This window comes from Oncorhynchus masou, chromosome 24 (genome assembly GCF_036934945.1).
Source record: "Oncorhynchus masou masou isolate Uvic2021 chromosome 24, UVic_Omas_1.1, whole genome shotgun sequence".
Lineage (NCBI taxonomy): Eukaryota > Metazoa > Chordata > Actinopteri > Salmoniformes > Salmonidae > Oncorhynchus > Oncorhynchus masou.
The window spans coordinates 35,132,134-35,150,404 of record NC_088235.1 but is presented as its reverse complement, the minus strand read 5'-3'; the positions used below and the strand labels follow the sequence as shown (position 1 = coordinate 35,150,404).

The 18,271-nt window shown below is 40.5% G+C and overlaps 1 protein-coding gene across 1 annotated transcript; it reads right to left on the bottom strand.

Moving 5' to 3' along the window:
* Window positions 1-8,595: 8,595 nt before the first annotated feature.
* On the bottom strand, window positions 8,596-10,540 carry LOC135512080 (general transcription factor II-I repeat domain-containing protein 2-like). Its single transcript, XM_064933728.1, has one exon. It carries the CDS (start codon window positions 10,512-10,514, stop codon window positions 8,703-8,705), a length of 1,812 nt encoding a protein of 603 aa, XP_064789800.1. The 5' UTR covers window positions 10,515-10,540; the 3' UTR covers window positions 8,596-8,702.
* Window positions 10,541-18,271: the final 7,731 nt, after the last annotated feature.

Below are 18,271 nucleotides of genomic sequence, written 5' to 3'. Positions count from 1 at the left end.
TTTGGCATGTGTCTTTAATGACATGACAACTGTGTCGGAGTTGGGGCAACCCTTCCCCCGCTTTTGTTCCATGCTGGCTGATGCCCTAGTTAGACGGTAACTAGCTACCACCAGACACAGATGAAAGCGGAAACCTATAACTATATATTTAGGCAGCTAGCTAGCTTGAGAAACAGTGCTGCCAATCCCATTTGCGCTACTAAATTATATAGCCAACATTTTGTCTATATTTTTGCTGTAACAGTAACAAAACAGGATAAACAAATCATTTGTGGAACCGTGATGTACAACAGGATTGGATATTGCATGCAATTTAAGTGTTGTTTGAGTTGCTTTTTGTATCAGCAAATTTGATTCAAAGACCACAGTGCCTGGTTTTGGGGCACTAGATTTACTCGTAATTACTGATAATATGTTTACATTGCTGATTTTATTAATTTCCCACTATTTTGTAAGTCAGAACACAAACAACTAGACAGTTGTAGGACACTCAGAGGCTTCTCTGTGGAATAAACGTGTCACTGGCTCTGTCCAGAGGTTGGCTGCATCATTACAATCCATTTTGTAAGCTCTTCGCCACGTCAGGTCAAAGGGGCAGTCCTTAGAAAAGCATCTCAGGCATGATTCCTATCGAGCAAGTGACTCTAAGTATATAACTTTCATAGATGTACGATAAAGAATGTGACCTATACACTTCCTTAAACCTAAAATAAGTAAATAAATAATTGTGTGTGGAAGTCCAATTTTGTTTTACTTATCGATAGGGTGGAAACACTGATTAAATGGCCAAAATGTTGATTTAGACATTCAAAAATGTCATGAAATATTTTGGGTAGATGTTCCTAAAACTGATTTAACTATATATAGACATATTATAAAGTATGAAAAGGCTTGTTCATTCACGTCATGAATTCACTATTATACATTTATTATGTACTAGATGAGTGCTTTTGGTGACATGCCGAATTTCCTCAGCCTCCTGAGGTTGAAGAGGCGCTGCTGCGCCTTCTTCACCATGCTGTCTGTGTGGGTGGACCAATTGAGTTTGTCCGTGATGTGTATGACGAGGAACTTAAAACTTACTACCCTCTCCACTACTGTCCCGTCGATGTGGATAGGGGGTGCTCCCTCTGCTGTTTCCTGAAGTTCACGATCATCTCCTTTGTTTTGTTGACGTTGAGTGTGAGGTTATTTTCCTGACACTACACTCCGAGGGCCCTCACCTCCTCACTGTAGGCCGTCTCGTCGTTGTTGGTAATCAAGCCTAGCACTTTAGTGTGGCCTGCAAACTTGCTGATTGATGCATGGCCATGCAGTCGTGGGTGAACAGGGAATACAGGAGAGTGCTCAGAACGCACCCTTGTGGGGCCCCAGTGATGAGGATCAGCGGGGTGGAGATGTTGTTACCTACCCTCACCACCTGGTGGAGGCCCGTCAGGAAGTCCAGTACCCAGTTGCACAGGGCAGGGTTGAGACCCAGGGTCTCGTGCTTGATGACAAGTTTGGAGGGAACTGTCGTGTCTTTGGCAATGCCGGAATAAGTGATATGACATGCTATTCTATAAAATAATTTCTCCGTAATTAATATCACCTGATTGAGCTAATCCTGTAAATTTAATTAATAACAAGAGAGTCGGGCACCACAAAATAATATTTATAGAGCTGTTATCTTCCGAATAAACTCTTAAAGACCTAGTAATATTTTACATCAATAGCAGTCAATATTAATCGTCACCTTAATTCAGTCTCATCTGAAAGTTGTGGTCTGAAAGTCTTGGTTATCTGCATGAACCCTGGCTAACAATTTGAGTCAGCAATACAAAATTGGGTTTAATTATTGATTTACTAAATACCTAACTAATCACACAGAATTACACATACACATAATAAAATCATAACTTGATTACACATTACGTCATAAAGGAAAACGGCCCTAGCGGGCGGAACAGATATGACAGCTTGTTACACAAAAGAAAAGGGGCTGGGTTTGAGTGAAGGAGCGGGAAGACTGATGGACACAGGGAGAAGCTGTGCTATCGTAATTACAGTATCTTATGCATTCTAAATTACCGCCCATTTGGAAAAGGGAAAATGCAATAAATATTTACTTCGGTAGGTTGGTGGTAGATTGAAGGCCGTGTTGCCTAAACGAGTCCTTTGAAGAATGTCTCTGGTTGTCAATTGAATACGTTGTAGTAACGTCGTTGGGTGATAGACGGTATACTCTGTCTGTTCCTTCCTAACCCTCGTTGCATCTGCTGTTGCTAACTCAACGGCTATGATGTATCACTTCTGCAGTGAATAAGAGTTCAAAGTTCATACCATTCACAACCAAAGCTCACGCTGATGTTGGCTTCGTTCTGTAGTTATTATCTGAACCATTCTGACATCGGACCGTCGTCCTACATCCTCAGAACAGGAGGTTATATTGTCGTCAAGGGCTTATATAGGAAGGGAGAGGAGGGCGTGTTTGAAATGTTTTATAGCCCACGTCCCTTCACAGGGGCGGGCCACTGATTGAGCAGAGACCTGTCTTATGAAAACCCAAATCTCACATTTTAGAAGCTAAAATCACATTTCATCCCATCACAAATATATTCAATATTCAAACATTTAAATTGAACAACAATTCCATGTGAATCCGATAACTGATGTGTAGGCTTTCCACAGTAGAGTTTGTGTCATCTTATCATTGATGAGAATGTCTCAGATGACATCTGAACTGAACTGGGGCGCTATTTCATTTTTGGATAAAAAGACGTGCCCGTTTTAAGCGCAATATTTTGTCACAAAAAGATGCTCGACTATGCATATAATTGATAGCTTTGGAAAGAAAACACTCTGACGTTTCCAGAACTGCAAAGATATTGTCTGTGAGTGCCCCAGAACAGAAGCTACAGGCAAAACCAAGATGAAACTGCAACCAGGAAATGAGCAGGATTTTTGAGGCTCTGTTTTTCATTGTCTCCTTATATGGCTGTGAATGCGACAGGAATGAGCCTGCCCTATCTATCGTTTCCCCAAGGTGTCTGCAGCATTGTGACGTATTTGTAGGCATATCATTGGAAGATTGATCATAAGAGACTACATTTGCCAGGTGTCCACCCGGTGTCCTCCGTCGAAGTTGGTGCGTCATCTTCAACTGCACGTCTTTTTCCAAGCGATTCACCGGAGAAAGGAGACTACCACAAACGATATATCAATGAAGAGATATGTGAAAAACACATTGAGGATTGATTCTAAACAGCATTTGCCGTGTTTCAGTCGATATTATGGAGTTAATTTGGAAAACAGTTCGCCGTTTTGATGACTGAATTTTCGTTTTTTTTGGTACCCAAACGTGATGTACAAAACGGAGCGATTTCTCCTACACAAAGAATCTTTCAGGAAAAACTGAACATTTGCTATGTAACTGAGAGTCTCCTCATTGAAAACATCCGAAGTTCTTCAAAGGTAAATGATTTTATTTGAATCCTTTTCTGGTTTTTGTGCAAATGTTGCCCGCTAAATGCTACGCTAAATGCTACGCTAGCTATCACAAATGCTTGTTTTGCTATGGTTCAAAAGCATATTTTGAAAATCTGAGATGACGGTGTTGTTAAGAAAAGGCTAAGCTTGAGAGCTAGCACATTCATTTAATTTCATTTGCGATTTTCATAAATAGTTAACGTTACGTTATGCTAATGAGCTTGAGGCTATAACTGGATACGGGTTTTTTTCATAGCCAAACGTGAACAAAACGGAGCGATTTGTCCTACACAAATAATATTTTATTGAAAAACTGAACATTTCCTATCTAACTGAGAGTCTCCTCATTGAAAACATCTGAAGTTCTTCAAAGGTAAATGATTTTATTTGAATGATTTTCTTGTTTTTGTGAAAATGTTGCTGGCTGAATTCTAGGCTTATAGCTATGCTAGCTATCAACACTCTTACACAAATGCTTGTTTAGCTATGGTTGAAAAGCATATTTTGAAAATCTGAGATGACAGTGTTGTTAACAAAAGTCTAAGCTTGAGAGCAAATATATTTATTTAATTTCACTTGCGATTTTCATGAATAGTTAACGATGCGTTATGCTAATGAGCTTGAGGCTATAAATAGAATCCCGGATCCGGGATTGCTCGACGCAAGAAGTTAAGTACCACCGCATATGTTCCTATGGTCAGATTACCAGAATATAGTTAATTTCCCCCCACCTTCTGACATTCTCAGAATCTCTATTTTAACCAAGGGTTTTGCAAATGTAACCTCAGTAGGGTAGAGAGAGGAAAAAGGGGGGAAGGGGTATTTATGACTGTCATAAACCTATCCCCAGGCAAACGCAATGACAGTACTATGGTGTTAAATGCTGAGCTGTAGTCGATGAACAGCATTCTCACATAGGTATTCTTCTTGTCCAGATGGGTTAGGGCAGTGTGCAGTGTGGTTGCGATTGCATCGTCTGTGGACCTATTGGGGCGGTAAGCAAATTGGAGTGGGTCTATGGTATCAGGTTGGCTGGAGGTGATATGGTCCTTGACTAGTCTCTCAAAGCACTTCATGATGATTGAAGTGAGTGATACGGGGCGGTAGTCGTTTAGCTCAGTTACCTTAGCTTTCTTGGTAACAGGAACAATGTTGGCCCTCTTGAAGCATGTGGGGACAGCAGACTGGGATAAAGATTGATTGAATATGTCCATAAACACACCAGCCAGCTGGTCTGCGCATGCTCTGAGGATGTGGCTGGGGATGCCGTCTGGCCCTGCAACCTTGCGAGGGTTAACACATTTAAATGTTATACTCACGTCGGCTGCAGTGAAAGAGAGGCCGCAGGTATTGGTAGCGGGCCGTGTCAGTGGCACTATATTGTCCTCAAAGCGAGCAAAGAAGTTATTTAGTCTGTCTGGGAGCAAGACATCCTGGTCCGCGACAGGGCTGGTTTTCTTTTTGTAATCCGTGATTGACTGTAGACCCTGCCACATACCTCTTGTGTCTGAGCCGTTGAATTGCAACTCTACTTTGTCTCTGTATTAACGCTTAGCTTGTTTGATTGCCTTGCGGAGGGAATACCTACACTGTTTGTATTCGGTCATGTTTCCGGTCACCTTGCCCTGGTTAAAAGCAGTGGTTCGGCTTTCAGTTTCGCGTGAATGCTGCCATCAATCCATGGTTTCTGGTTTGGGAATGTTTTAATAGTTGTTGTGGGTACGACATCGCCGATGCACTTGCTAATGAACTCGCTCACTGAATCAGCTTATTCGTCGATGTTGGACGCAGTGCAGAACATATCCCAATCCACGTGATCGAAGCAGTCTTGAAGTGTGGAATCAGATTGGTTGGATTAGCGTTGAACAGACCTGAGCACGGGAGCTTCCTGTTTTAGTCTCTGTCTATAGGCAGGGAGCAACAAATGGAGTCGTGGTCAGCTTTTCTGAAAGGAGGGCGGGGGAGGGCCTTATATGTGTCGCGGAAGTTAGAATAACAATAGCACAATCGTTATGCTGATAGAATTTAGGGAGTCTTGTTTTCAGTCTAGCCTTGTTAAAATCCCCAGCTACAATGAATGCAGCCTCAGGATATGTGGTTTCCAGTTTACATAGAGTCAAATAAAGTTTGTTCAGGGCCATCGATGTGTCTGCTTGGGGGGGAATATATGCGGCTATGATTATAATTGAAGAGAATTCTCTTGGTAGATAATGCGGTCGACATTTGATTGTGAGGAATTCTAAGTCTGGTGAACAGAAGGACTTGAGTTCCTGTAGGTTGTTATGATCACACCACGTTTCGTTAATCATAAGGCATACCCCCCACCTCTCTTCTTACCAGAAAGATGCTTGTTTCTGTCTGAGCGATGCGTGAAGAAACCAGCTGGCTGTACCGACTCTGATAGCGTGTCTCGACTGAGCCATGTTTCCGTGAAGCAAAGAACGTTACAGTCTTTGATGTCTCTCTGGAATGTTACCCTTGCTCGGATTTCATCAACCTTTTAGTCGCTCAAAAGACTATTTTACATGGGAATCCGAATGACTGTTTGGGACCTTTCAGCCGTCGAGGTCTGACATGAATCCCAAAGTTGTTAATGTATTTATCTTTATCCTTTGAAAATAGACATGTAAAGTTTTTCTGGGGATGAGTAGGCACATCTTCAATATGTACCCATTGTTCCTCTTTAGGACAAAGCCTTGGTTAGCAAGTTGATACAATTCCAAGTCTGGAAGGTTAAAATCACATTTTCCTTTATATTCTGTGAATTTTATTTGCCCATATAAAGTCTGTAATAACTGAGTATACTTTTTTGAAGAATGTCTTTGGTATTACCGAAAATAAATACCATGCCTTTCTAAAGAGGTTTATTCTTCCTGTAAGATTTATGTGAAGATTATTCCATTTAATTACTTCTGCTTTCATATACTGTAGTTAAGTTATGGAATACAGATATCTTTATATATTTGTTGTTTGTTGTCATTTATTGTGCATCCTAAGTGTTTAATATTTTTTGTGGTCCACTTAATGGATTGCTGTAGAGTTATTATTTTCCATCATTTTTTCCCCCACATACCTTTTATATCCTGAGATTTTAGAGTATTCTGAAAATATTTTTAGCAAAGGGGGAATTGAGTTTTAAATATTGGTCAGGTATATCAGGATATCATCTGCAAATAAGTTTAATTTATATTCGTGTTTACCAATACTGTTACGTTTGGGTCCTGTCTAATTATTTCTGCAAGCTGTTCAATTGCCAGTGCAAACAGGAGGGGGGAAGAGGGAAACATCCCTGTCTTGTGCCCCTTTCTAAAGCAGTTTCATCAGGTAATGTATTATTTGTGTATATTTTTGCTTTAGGACATTTACATAATATTTTTTATTTATTCATTATTTCAGCTGGAAAGTTTAAAGCTTCCAAAGTTTTGAAAAGAAAAGGCCATTCAAGCTGGTCAAAAGCCTTTTCAGCATCAACAGCAGTTGTTGACAAATCTAGATCTTGTTTTTTTGCGTATTGTGTTAAAATGAAACATGATCTTGTATTTGTTTGTAACGGTATATTTTTAATAAACACTGTTTGATTGATATGTATCACATCTGGTAAGTCTTTTGCCATTCTATTGACATAAAAGCTTTGTTATTATTATATTGTCAAACTTTATTAAATGTATGGGTCTATAATCTGTAGGGGACTATGTAGATGTTCCCGGTTTTAATCTAACTGGAATTTGATACATGGAACTAGGAAGTACTGAATTGAGTGTATGTTGTCATTTGTAGGGTGTCGTGGAAATTTCCTCTATTTACCAAATCATGGGAGCAAACCACACACACAAGTCAGAGTTAGTTATCAAAGTCCATCTTTAATTATATGAGCTCTATAGCATTTTCTGTGACTCTCAACAGTTCAGTATCTCTACTGAACTAGTTGAGAGTCCCCACACAATGGCAAATGGGATCCTTTATAGCGAAGATCCACCCCCCCTAGACGACATGACAATCCACAGGTCCCAGGAACTTACACTAAGAAAGACTTTACTTCAGAGAGGAGTATCCCCTAGCCAGACAGAGTTGGCTATAAATTATCGTTCAGTTTTGTCTCCTTTCTCAAACTCAGAACCATAAACCAATCCTCCATATCAACAGGCATATATCAAATTGTCATTTAGATACAACCAATTCTAAATACAACCAATTCTGGACAAGCTCACGGAGAGGAGAGTGAGGCTATAGGTTATGATAAAAGGGAGCATGAGAATGATTCCAGACACTGCCATCCTCCTTTTCCCCGATGGGAAAAGTAGGGTGTGACTGACACACACACAGTGGAGCAAAAGATATGTTTACACATGATGACACTTTAACCTCTCCCTTCTCTGCGGCCCATGCAACTTAGTCTTGACATAGAACAGATAACTGCAACCCCGCCACAGCATTATACAAAAATACCATTATGATGAGAAGTAACAAACATATGATGAATATAAAACATCTTACATATGTTACCAACAAATTCTGATTATTCCCTAACAAGGGGTGCTACTTTGTCCCAAAACGTTGAATAGATTTCTATGGGAAAGCCATCCATTCCAATAATAAATAAATGTAACAGTATTTAATATTTATTTTTGGGTGATCTCTGGTTTCTGCTGAACAATAGGTACATATTGAATTGCTTCAGGGTTGTTGAATCTAAGAAGGCTATATGATCCGTCCAACTGTTGTTTAATTCTGATTTTCATACATTTTCATAGACACTTTTAAAATGGTCATTAATCACATTGTTTTTTCCAATGATCTCATTTGTACCTTTATCTCAGGGGTGTCAAACTCAAATACCCAGTGGGCCAAAATGTAAAACCTGAACAAAGTCACGGGCCAACATTGAACAAATTAACCTTTTAATATGGACCCAAACAAGTTTTGCTTTAACATTGAATATGGAACAAGCATCGCTTATTACCATACAATATATAATTTAATAGTGGAGACATGCAAAATCGAATTTCAAATGAAAAAACACATCAATGGCATTCATTTATTAAATAAAGAAAATTTAAATAAAAATTGTATGCCTCTTTTCTATTTGCAGCCTTCTGATTTAAATACCAAATTAAACTTTTTCCACTGGCTAATAATTTTACAAATAAAATGATAATAAATCAATCAACCATTCAAGCCCATGCCTTGTAGCAAGAAAAAGTGCATAAAGAAAACGTTAATAATTGCACACTGGTCTAATCTGATGTGCCCAAGCCAGATACCTGGCATCTCTTCTTGGATGCTAGTTCATCAATGTCTGGGCTCAAGCACTGAGCTGAAGAAATCCTCAGTATCGAGCGAAGATGTTCATCAGTCAGATGTCTCCTGTGAGTTGTTTTGGTCATCTTCATCGAGGAGAAAAGTTGCTCGCATAGATAAGTGCTGCCGAACATGGAGAGCATCTGAGCAGCTTGGGTGCGGAGCTGAGGCATTGTGTCAGGGATGAACCGTGGAAACTGTGCGGCGCCCACAGCATCATACTTTGACTTCAGCGTGTCGTTGCACTGGAGTTCAATCAGCTCCATTTGGATGTTGGTTGGTGCATTTTCCACATCAACTGCGAAGGGATTACTAAGCAGTTCAAACTTGCATTTCTGGGCATCGAAGTCGGCAAATCGCCGGCTAAACTCAGCGGCGAGAACACTGAGTTTTTCAGCAAACTGTGCGCATGGGAACACGGCGGTAGAGATCTGCGCTTTTATGGATTGGCAGCAGGGAAAATGGCAAGGGTTTCCTTGCAGCATCTGATTCTCCCACAGGAACAGTTTAGTTTTGAAGGCCCTCACTGCAGCGTAAATGTCTGTGATGATGCGCCCCCACCCCTGAAGCTGCAGGTTCAGCGCATCGAGATGGCTCGAGATGTCACAGAGAAAGGCCAGCTCACACAGGAACTTTTGCTCCCGGAGCTCTGCTGTATCCTTCCCTTTGGTTTCCAGGAATTGACATATTTCCTCACGCAGCTCGAAACATCTGTTCAGTACTTTTCCTCTGCTTAGCCATCTCACCTCTGTGTGATACGGCACGTCTGCGTATTCCGAACCACACTCCTCCAGAAAAGATTTAAACTGGCGGTGATTTAGACCTTTGGCTCTTATAAAGTTAACTACCTGTGTTACTGTGGTCATAACATGTTCCATCTTTAGGGCTTTGGCACACAGTGCTTCCTGATGTATGATGCAGTGGTAAACAGTTAGCTCACCTGCACAGTTCTCTTCCCGCATCTTATCCCGAACCATGCCCACCAGTCCACTCTTTTTACCGCACATCGCTGGCGCACCATCTGTCGTTAATCCAACGAGTTTATCCCACGGTAGCTTTATTTCAGTTACACATTTGAAAACCTCCTCAAAGATTTCCTTTCCTGTGGTTGTGCCATGCATTGATTTGAATCCTAATAGCTCCTCTGTAACACACAGATTTGAGTCCACTCCATGGATGAAGACTGACAGCTGAGCAGTATCAGATGCGTCGCAGCTCTCATCCACAGCGAGGGAGAACGCAACAAAATCTTTTCCCTTTTCCATCAGCTGGTCATACAGATTGGTGGCAAGATCACATGTGCGATCAGCTACTGTGTTCCTGCTCAGGCTCACGTTTGAAAATGCTTGTTTTTTCTCTGGGCATACGAGGTCACAAACCTTCATCATGCACTTTTTCATGAACTCTCCCTCATTAAAGGGCCGGGCTGATTTTGCGATCTCTGCTGCCACTATATAACTAGCCTTTACAGCAGCCTCGCTTTGTGATGTGGCTTTTTTAAACATATTCTGTTGTGAAACCAAGCTTCTTTTCATCTCCTCTACTTTCTGGCTCCTTTGAGTCATGTCCAGGTCCTTGTATTTGTCATGGTGTTTCGTTTCATAGTGTCGTCTAATGTTGTACTCCTTACTTACAGCCACGTTGACTCCACAAACAAGACAAACAGGTTTGTCTTTTACATATGTAAACAGATATTCTGCCTCCCACTTGTCCAGAAAGCTCCTGTTTTCTGCCTTTCTTTTCGCCATTTTTGGAAAGGGTTAGCTCGCTGACAGTTGTAGCATCTATGTTGCTATGACTACTGTCACAGAGGAGAGAGCGTTTCTGGGTCCTGTCCTGATTGGCGCGCGAAAACAGCAGAGCATTATGGGATTCGTAGTATTAGTGGTGAATGCGCTGTATAATACCGGCGGGCCAGCTCTAGTAGTAATTTGGTATTGTCTCGCGGGCCAAATATAATTACCCCAAATTTGGCCCACGGGCCAGAGTTTGACACCCATGCTTTATCTTTTAAATTTAGAACTGGTTTAGTGTGTATTTGTTTTGTGTGAGCTGTGAGATATTTACCAGGTTTATTTGCCATTAAGAGGTATGCTTTATTTAGTTCAACCTGTAATTGTTGGCTGTCTTCAAAAGTAAAATATAATATTCCTGTTTAAGTTTAGAAATTTGTATTTTCTTCTTTTCCTTGTAAATATTTTTTCATGGGCTTTTTCTAACATAGTAGTTTACATTATTTTTTATTTAATTTAAATTTTGAAATAATATTTAGCTTTTGTTGATTATGAGATTATCATTCCCCTAATGTATGCCTTATATCGGGGGTTGGATTTTCTCTATCCTCTATGTCTACATTTTGTCACGATCGTTATAATGAGTGGACCAAGATGCAGCGTAATATGGTTCCATCCTCTTTATTTTGAAGTGAAACTCAAAGAACAAAACATGAAGCTGCTATAGTGCTCACAGGCAACTATACATAGTCAAGATCCCACAAAGCACAAAGGGTAAATGGCTGCCTAAATATGATCCCCAATCAGAGACAACGATAAACAGCTGCCTCTGATTGGGAACCATACCAGGCCAACATAGACATATAATTACCTAGATGACCCATCCTAGTTACACCCCGACCTAACCAACATAGAGAATAAAAAGCTCTTTATGGTCAGGGCATGACACATTTGGAATGTTAAAGGTTTTATTTTTACATTTTGGGTTCAGAAGATGTTTTATTGCTATGTCTATCAACCTTATTTAATGTATGATTTAGCTCACCTGCTAAAATAATAGTTCCTGTTTGGATTTGATCTAATATAGCTTGAATTTGATCTAAAACCACCAGATCTGCCCCTGGTGGGTTATACAATTACATTTTTTAATTTAATTTAATTATCCTTAATTTTACTAGGCAAGTCAGTTAAGAATAAATTCTTATTTACAATATCGTTCTAGCCCGGCCAAACCCGGATGACGCTGGGCCAATTGTGCGCCACCCTATGGGACTCCCAATCACGGCCGGATGTGATGCGGCCTGAATAAATCAATGTATATTTTTCACCAAGGAGAACATGAGATCTTGTTGCACACATGTATAAACACACAGAGCTCTGCGACAGGATGGCCCAGAACAATAAGGTCGAGGGCCCTAAGCGGTCGCTTATGCCTGACAATATGGGCTCATTTGGTGAAATGAATCTGTCTGCCACTGAGGCTCTTCCTCGGAGGGACTTAATCTCGCAGATATAAATGACTAAACACTCTGCTTGTGTGTGGGTGTGTGTTGAAGGAGGAGGGATCCTGGAGGAGCAATCTGCAGCGATGTCAGACTCCCTTATTAAAACACTTAGACAGAGTAACAGACGGTCTAGTCTGTCCTCTACGTCTGACACTAACACCATGCAGGGTAACACTTTATCTAGAGGAACCCCTACGGATGGTTTATAGATGTTCAACTAACTATCCACTAACCCTTACCCTAACAAATTGTTCAGCCCCAGCCTCGGCCCCAGCTCCAGCCACAGAACTTTGGCATCATTCTTCGATTCCATTCTACCATTTTAAATTCCTGCAAAGCACGTGGCCTGTCCTGAGGCGCCATGTGTGTTTGTGTGTGTGTGTGTGTGTGTGTGTGAGTGTGTGTTAGTGAGTGAGATAGAAGGCTGCTAGTAAATAGAGCTATTCTTCACAGCGAGAAAGGCCCCTGCACTCTAAAAAATGCTGGGTTAAAAACAACCCAATGCTGGGTAAATAGTGGACAGAACACATGTTGGGTTATTTTGAGCCAGCCAGATGAGTCACATGGATTATTTTTTTTGTTGTAAGACTGAAGATGTGGCTTACTAGGGGCATGGCTTTCAGAAAGTTATTTTTGGACATCAATGAAGGTAAGGGTCATTCTGGTTCATCTGTTTTGTTCCTCAAGTGCTTATCCCAACATTGGGATTGTTACCACTTTGTTATAATATTTGCGGTCTGCACAACGCATCACCGGAGGTAAACTACCTGCCCTCCATGACACCTACAGCACCCGATGTCACAGGAAGACCAAAAGGATCATTAAGGAAGACAACCACCCGAGCCACTGCCTGTTCACACCATCCAGAAGGCGAGGTCAGTATAGGTGCAACAAAGCTGGGGCCGATAGACTGAAAAACAGCTTCTATCTCAAGGCCATCAGACTGCTAAACAGCAATCACCAACTCAGAGAGGCTGCTGCCTACATTGAGCCCAATCACTGGCCATTTTAATAAATGGATCACTAGTCACTTTAAACAATGGCACTTTAAATAATGCCACTTTAATAATGTTTACATATCTTACATTATTCATATCAAACCAAATGTATTTATATAGCCCTTCGTACATCAGCTGATATCTCAAAGTGCTGTACAGAAACCCAGCCTAAAACTCCAAACAGCAAGCAATGCAGGTGTAGAAGCACGGTGGCTAGGAAAAACTCTAGAAAGGCCAAAACCTAGGAAGAAACCTAGAGAGGAACCAGGCTATGTGGGGTGGCCAGTCCTCTTCTGGCTGTGCCGGGTGTCGTTTGTAACAGAACATGGCCAAGATGTTCAAATGTTCATAAATGACCAGCATGGTCAAATAATAATAACAGGCAGAAGAGTTGAAACTGGAGCAGCAGCACGGCCAGGTGGACTGGGGACAGCAAGGAGTCAACATGCCAGGTAGTCCTGAGGCAAGGTCCTAGGGCTCAGGTCCTCCGAGAGAGAGAAAGAGAGAATTAGAGAGAGCATACTTAAATTCACACAGGACACCGGATAGGACAGGAGAAGTACTCCAGTTATATACATTCATATCACATGTATATACTGTATTTTACACCATTTATTGCACCTTGCCTATGCCGCTCGGCCATTGCTCATCCATATACTTATATGTACATATTCTCATTCAACCACTAGACTTGTGTGTATTAGGTAGTTGTTGGGAAATTGTTAGATTACTTGTTAGATATTACTGCACTGTCGGAACTAGAAGCACAAGCACTTCACTACACTTGCATTAACAACTGCTAACCACGTGTGTGTGACCAATAAAATTAGATAAAAAAATAATATTCCAAAACATATATTAAAATGTATAACATGCAGAAATATTGATGGAAAACTTTCAGTTGCAGGGTATAAACTTCTTAAAATGGCCAAAAATAACTATTTGAAAACGACGCCTCAAATAGGCCACACCTCCTGAAAATAACCTATGCATTACATAAAAAAGGACACCACTGCTGCAGGGTCAACCCAGCATAAAGTGAATAAAAACCTAACTAATGGTTAGGTTTGGGTCATCTGTTTGTTTTCAGGAGGCGTGGCTTTCAGACAGTCTTCTTTGGCCTCCATTTCAATTTTACTTCAATATTTTTGCACATATTTTTATGTAAATGTAATAACATTATTTTTTTTAAAGTGGTAACTCTCCCAACATTGGGATATGCATAGGCACTTGAGGAACTCATACTCTTGTGTAAGCCTAATAAAAGCTACAAAAGTGTCAGTGTTCAACATTATCTTTCTTATTATTATTTCTCTTCTTCTTCTTGCTCGAGGTGCATGCCACCACCTAATGTACGGGTGGTAAACTATAGAAAAAATATCAATTGTAGGAAAAAACTGGGAAAAATTGACATCCCACTCCTTCAGTCACATTCCATTTCAAGTCACCTCAATACACAAGTCATATCCCTCCTTCAAAAGGATTTCTTGTAATGCCTCGGCGTTCTGCACAGTAATTCTAATTTTCTCATTTCTTCTTTGTTTGTACTGTGCAGTGTATGACATTGTAGCATTTATTGCAAAGTCCACCTTTTTCGCATGTACTATATCAGGATCCATAGTTTTCGGAGAAACATTCATTGTTGCAATCTCAATTACCATTGTGTTTTCAACGCCACTAGCTCCATCCACTCTTCTCACCGCCTCCAAATAGGAGACACACTGGACAGCCCTTATTCTCGCCAGTTCTGTCTCCTTCACACTAGGGCAATCTGAGGACTCAGGCGCATGTTTGACACCATAGTTGCAGCATATAACCTCAACTGGCATACGATATTCTTCCCATCTGCATACACTTGATACATGCCCAAATCTTTTGCATTTATAACACTTGAGGGGTTTGTGCACAAAAGCTCTTAAAGGGTATCTCATAAAGCCTAGTTTTACCTGAGAAGGGAGAGAAGGATCAAAAAACAAAATGGTGACCATGAAGTAGTCAGGTGAAGGTGATTTGTTTGGCTCTCTTTACGAAAATAGAAAAGAATTCCACTCTTAAGTTAAGAAATAACTGAAACATTATGTTGGCAACTGCATGCTTTTTTTCACCTTTATTTAGTCAATTAGGCAAGTTGAGAACAAGTTCTCATTAACAACTGCAACCTGGCCAAGAATAAAGTAAAGCAGTTTGACACATACAACAGAGTTACACATGTAATAAACAACACATAACAGTCAATAATACTGTTGAAGAAAATCTATATACATGCGGTTCCTTTTAACAAGAGTCTTCAATATTCCCAGGTAAGAAGTTTTAGGTTGTAGTTATTACAGGACAAGTTCTCTCTATACCATTTGTATGTCATATACCTTTGACTATTGGATGTTCTAATAGGTACTTTAGTATTGCCATCCTAATCTTGGGAGTTGATAGGCTTGAAGTTATAAACAGCGCAATGCTTGAAGCACAGTGAAGAGCTGCTGGCAAATGCAGGAAAGTGCTGTTTGGATGAATGCTTACGAGCCTTCTGCTGCCTACAACCGCTCAGTCAGACTGCTCTATCAAGTCATAGACTTAATTATAATATAATAACACACAGAAATACGAGCCTTAGGTCATTAATATGGTCAAATCCAGAAACGATCATTTCGAAAACAAAACATTTATTCTTTCAGTGAACTACGGAACCGTTCCGTATTTTATCTAACAGGTGGCATCCCTAAGTCTAAATATTGCTGTTACATTGCACAACTTTCAATGTTATGCCATAATTATGTACAATTCTAGCAAATTAATTACGGTCTTTGTTAGGAAGAAATGGTCTTCACACAGTTTGCAACGAGCCAGGCAGCCCAAACTGCTGCATATACCCTGACTCTGCTTGCACAGGACTCAAGAGAAGTGACACAATTAGCCTAGTTAAAAGAAATGCATGTTAGCAGGCAATATTAACTAAATATGCAGGTTTAAAAATATATACTTGTGTATTGATTTTGAGAAAGGCATTGATGTTTATGGTTAGGTACACATTGATGCAACAACAGTGCTTTTTTTGTGAATGTGCTTGTTAAATCACCCGTTTGGCAAAGTAGGCTGTGAATCAATGATAAATTAACAGGCACCGCATCGATTATATGCAACGCAGGACAAGCTAGATAAACTAGTAATATCATCAACCATGTGTAGTTAACTAGTGATTGTGAAGATTGACTGTTTTTTCTAAGATAAGTTTAATGCTAGTTATTACCTTACATTGGCTCCTTGCTGCACTCGCATAACAGATAGTCAGCCTGCGACGCAATGTAATCGGCCATAATCGGTGTCCAAAAATGCAGATTACCGATTGTTATGAAAACTTGAATTCGGCCCTAATTAAATCGACCATTCCGATTAATCGGTCGACCTCTACATTCAACCGTACATGTTTCAACTGGAATGTATTGAAGATGATTTGAAACAAAGCGTTGTATTTAGCCAGAACAGAAGCTCAGCTAGTGTAGATGACAAATACGGTGGCTAGCTAAGTAAGTTATTTTTCATGCAAGCCACCTAGCTAGCTAAGTTTAGTTTATCTACTGAAACCCATATTATGTATTGCTGGCTAACATACTACTGTGTTACAATAGGGGGGAAAACAAATTATGTTCTGTTTGGTAACTTATGTACAGAAACTAGCTAAGGAGCTAGCTAAGTTAAACAACTACAGTGGGGCAAAAAAGTATTTAGTCAGCCACCAATTGTGCAAGTTCTCCCACTTAAAAAGGATGAGAGAGGCCTGTAATTTTCATCATATGTACACTTCAACTAAGACAGACAAAATGAAAAAAAAAAATCCAGAAAATCACATTGTAGGATTCTTTATTAATTTATTTGCAAATTATGGTGGAAAATAAGTATTTGGTCAATAACAAAAGTTTCTTAATACTTTGTTATATACCCTTTGTTGGCAATGACAGAGGTCAAACGTTTTCTGTAAGTCTTCACAAGGTTTTCACACACTGTTGCTGGTATTTTGGCCCATTCCTCCATGCATATCTCCTCTAGAGCAATGATGTTTTGGGGCTGTTGCTGGGCAACACAGACTTTCAACTCTCTCCAAAGATTTTCTATGGGGTTGAGATCTGGAGACTGGCTAGGCCACTCCAGGACCTTGAAATGCTTCTTACGAAGCCAATCCTTCGTTGCCCGGGCGGTGTGTTTGGGATCATTGTCATGCTGAAAGACGCAGCCATGTTTCATCTTCAATGCCCTTGCTGATGGAAGGAGGTTTTCACTCAAAATCTCACGATACATGGCCCCATTCATTCTTTCCCTTACACGGATCAGTCGTCCTGGTCCCTTTGCAGAAAAACAGCCCCAAAGCATGATGTTAACACCCCCATGCTTTACAGTAGGTATGGTGTTCTTTGGATGCAACTCAGCATTTTTTGTCCTCCAAACACGACGAGTTGAGTTTTTACCAAAAAGTTATATTTTGGTTTCATCTGACCATATGAAATTCTCCCAATCTTCTTCTGGATCATCCAAATGCTCTCTAGCAAACTTCAGACGGGCCTGGACATGTACTGGCTTAAGCAGGGGGACACGTCTGGCACTGCAGGATTTGAGTCCCTGGCGGCGTAGTGTGTTACTGATGGTAGGCTTTGTTACTTTGGTCCCAGCTCTCTGCAGGTCATTCACTAGGTCCCCCTGTGTGATCACTTTGACCCCACGGGGTGAGATCTTGCATGGAGCCCCATATCGAGGGAGATTATCAGTGGTCTTGTATGTCTTCCATTTCCTAATAATTGCTCCCACAGTTGATTTCTTCAAACCAAGCTGCTTACCTATTGCAGATTCAGTCTTCCCAGCTTGGTGCAGGTCTACAATTTTGTTTCTGATGTCCTTTGACAGCTCTTTGGTCTTTCCCATAGTGGAGTTTGGAGTGTGACTGTTTGAGGTTGTGGACAGGTGTCTTTTATACTGATAACAAGTTCAAACAGGTGCCATTAATACAGGTAACGACTGGAGGACAGAGGAGCCTCTTAAAGAAGAAGTTACAGGTCTGTGAGAGCCAGAAATCGTGCTTGTTTGTAGGTGACCAAATACTTAATTTCCACCACAATTTGCAAAGAAATTCATTAAAAATCCTACAATGTGATTTTCTGGATAAAAAGTAATAATTTTGTCTGTCATAGTTGAAGTGTACCTATGATGAAAATTACAGGCCTCTCATCTTTTTAAGTGGGAGAACTTGCACAATTGTTGGCTGACTAAATACTTTTTTCCCCCA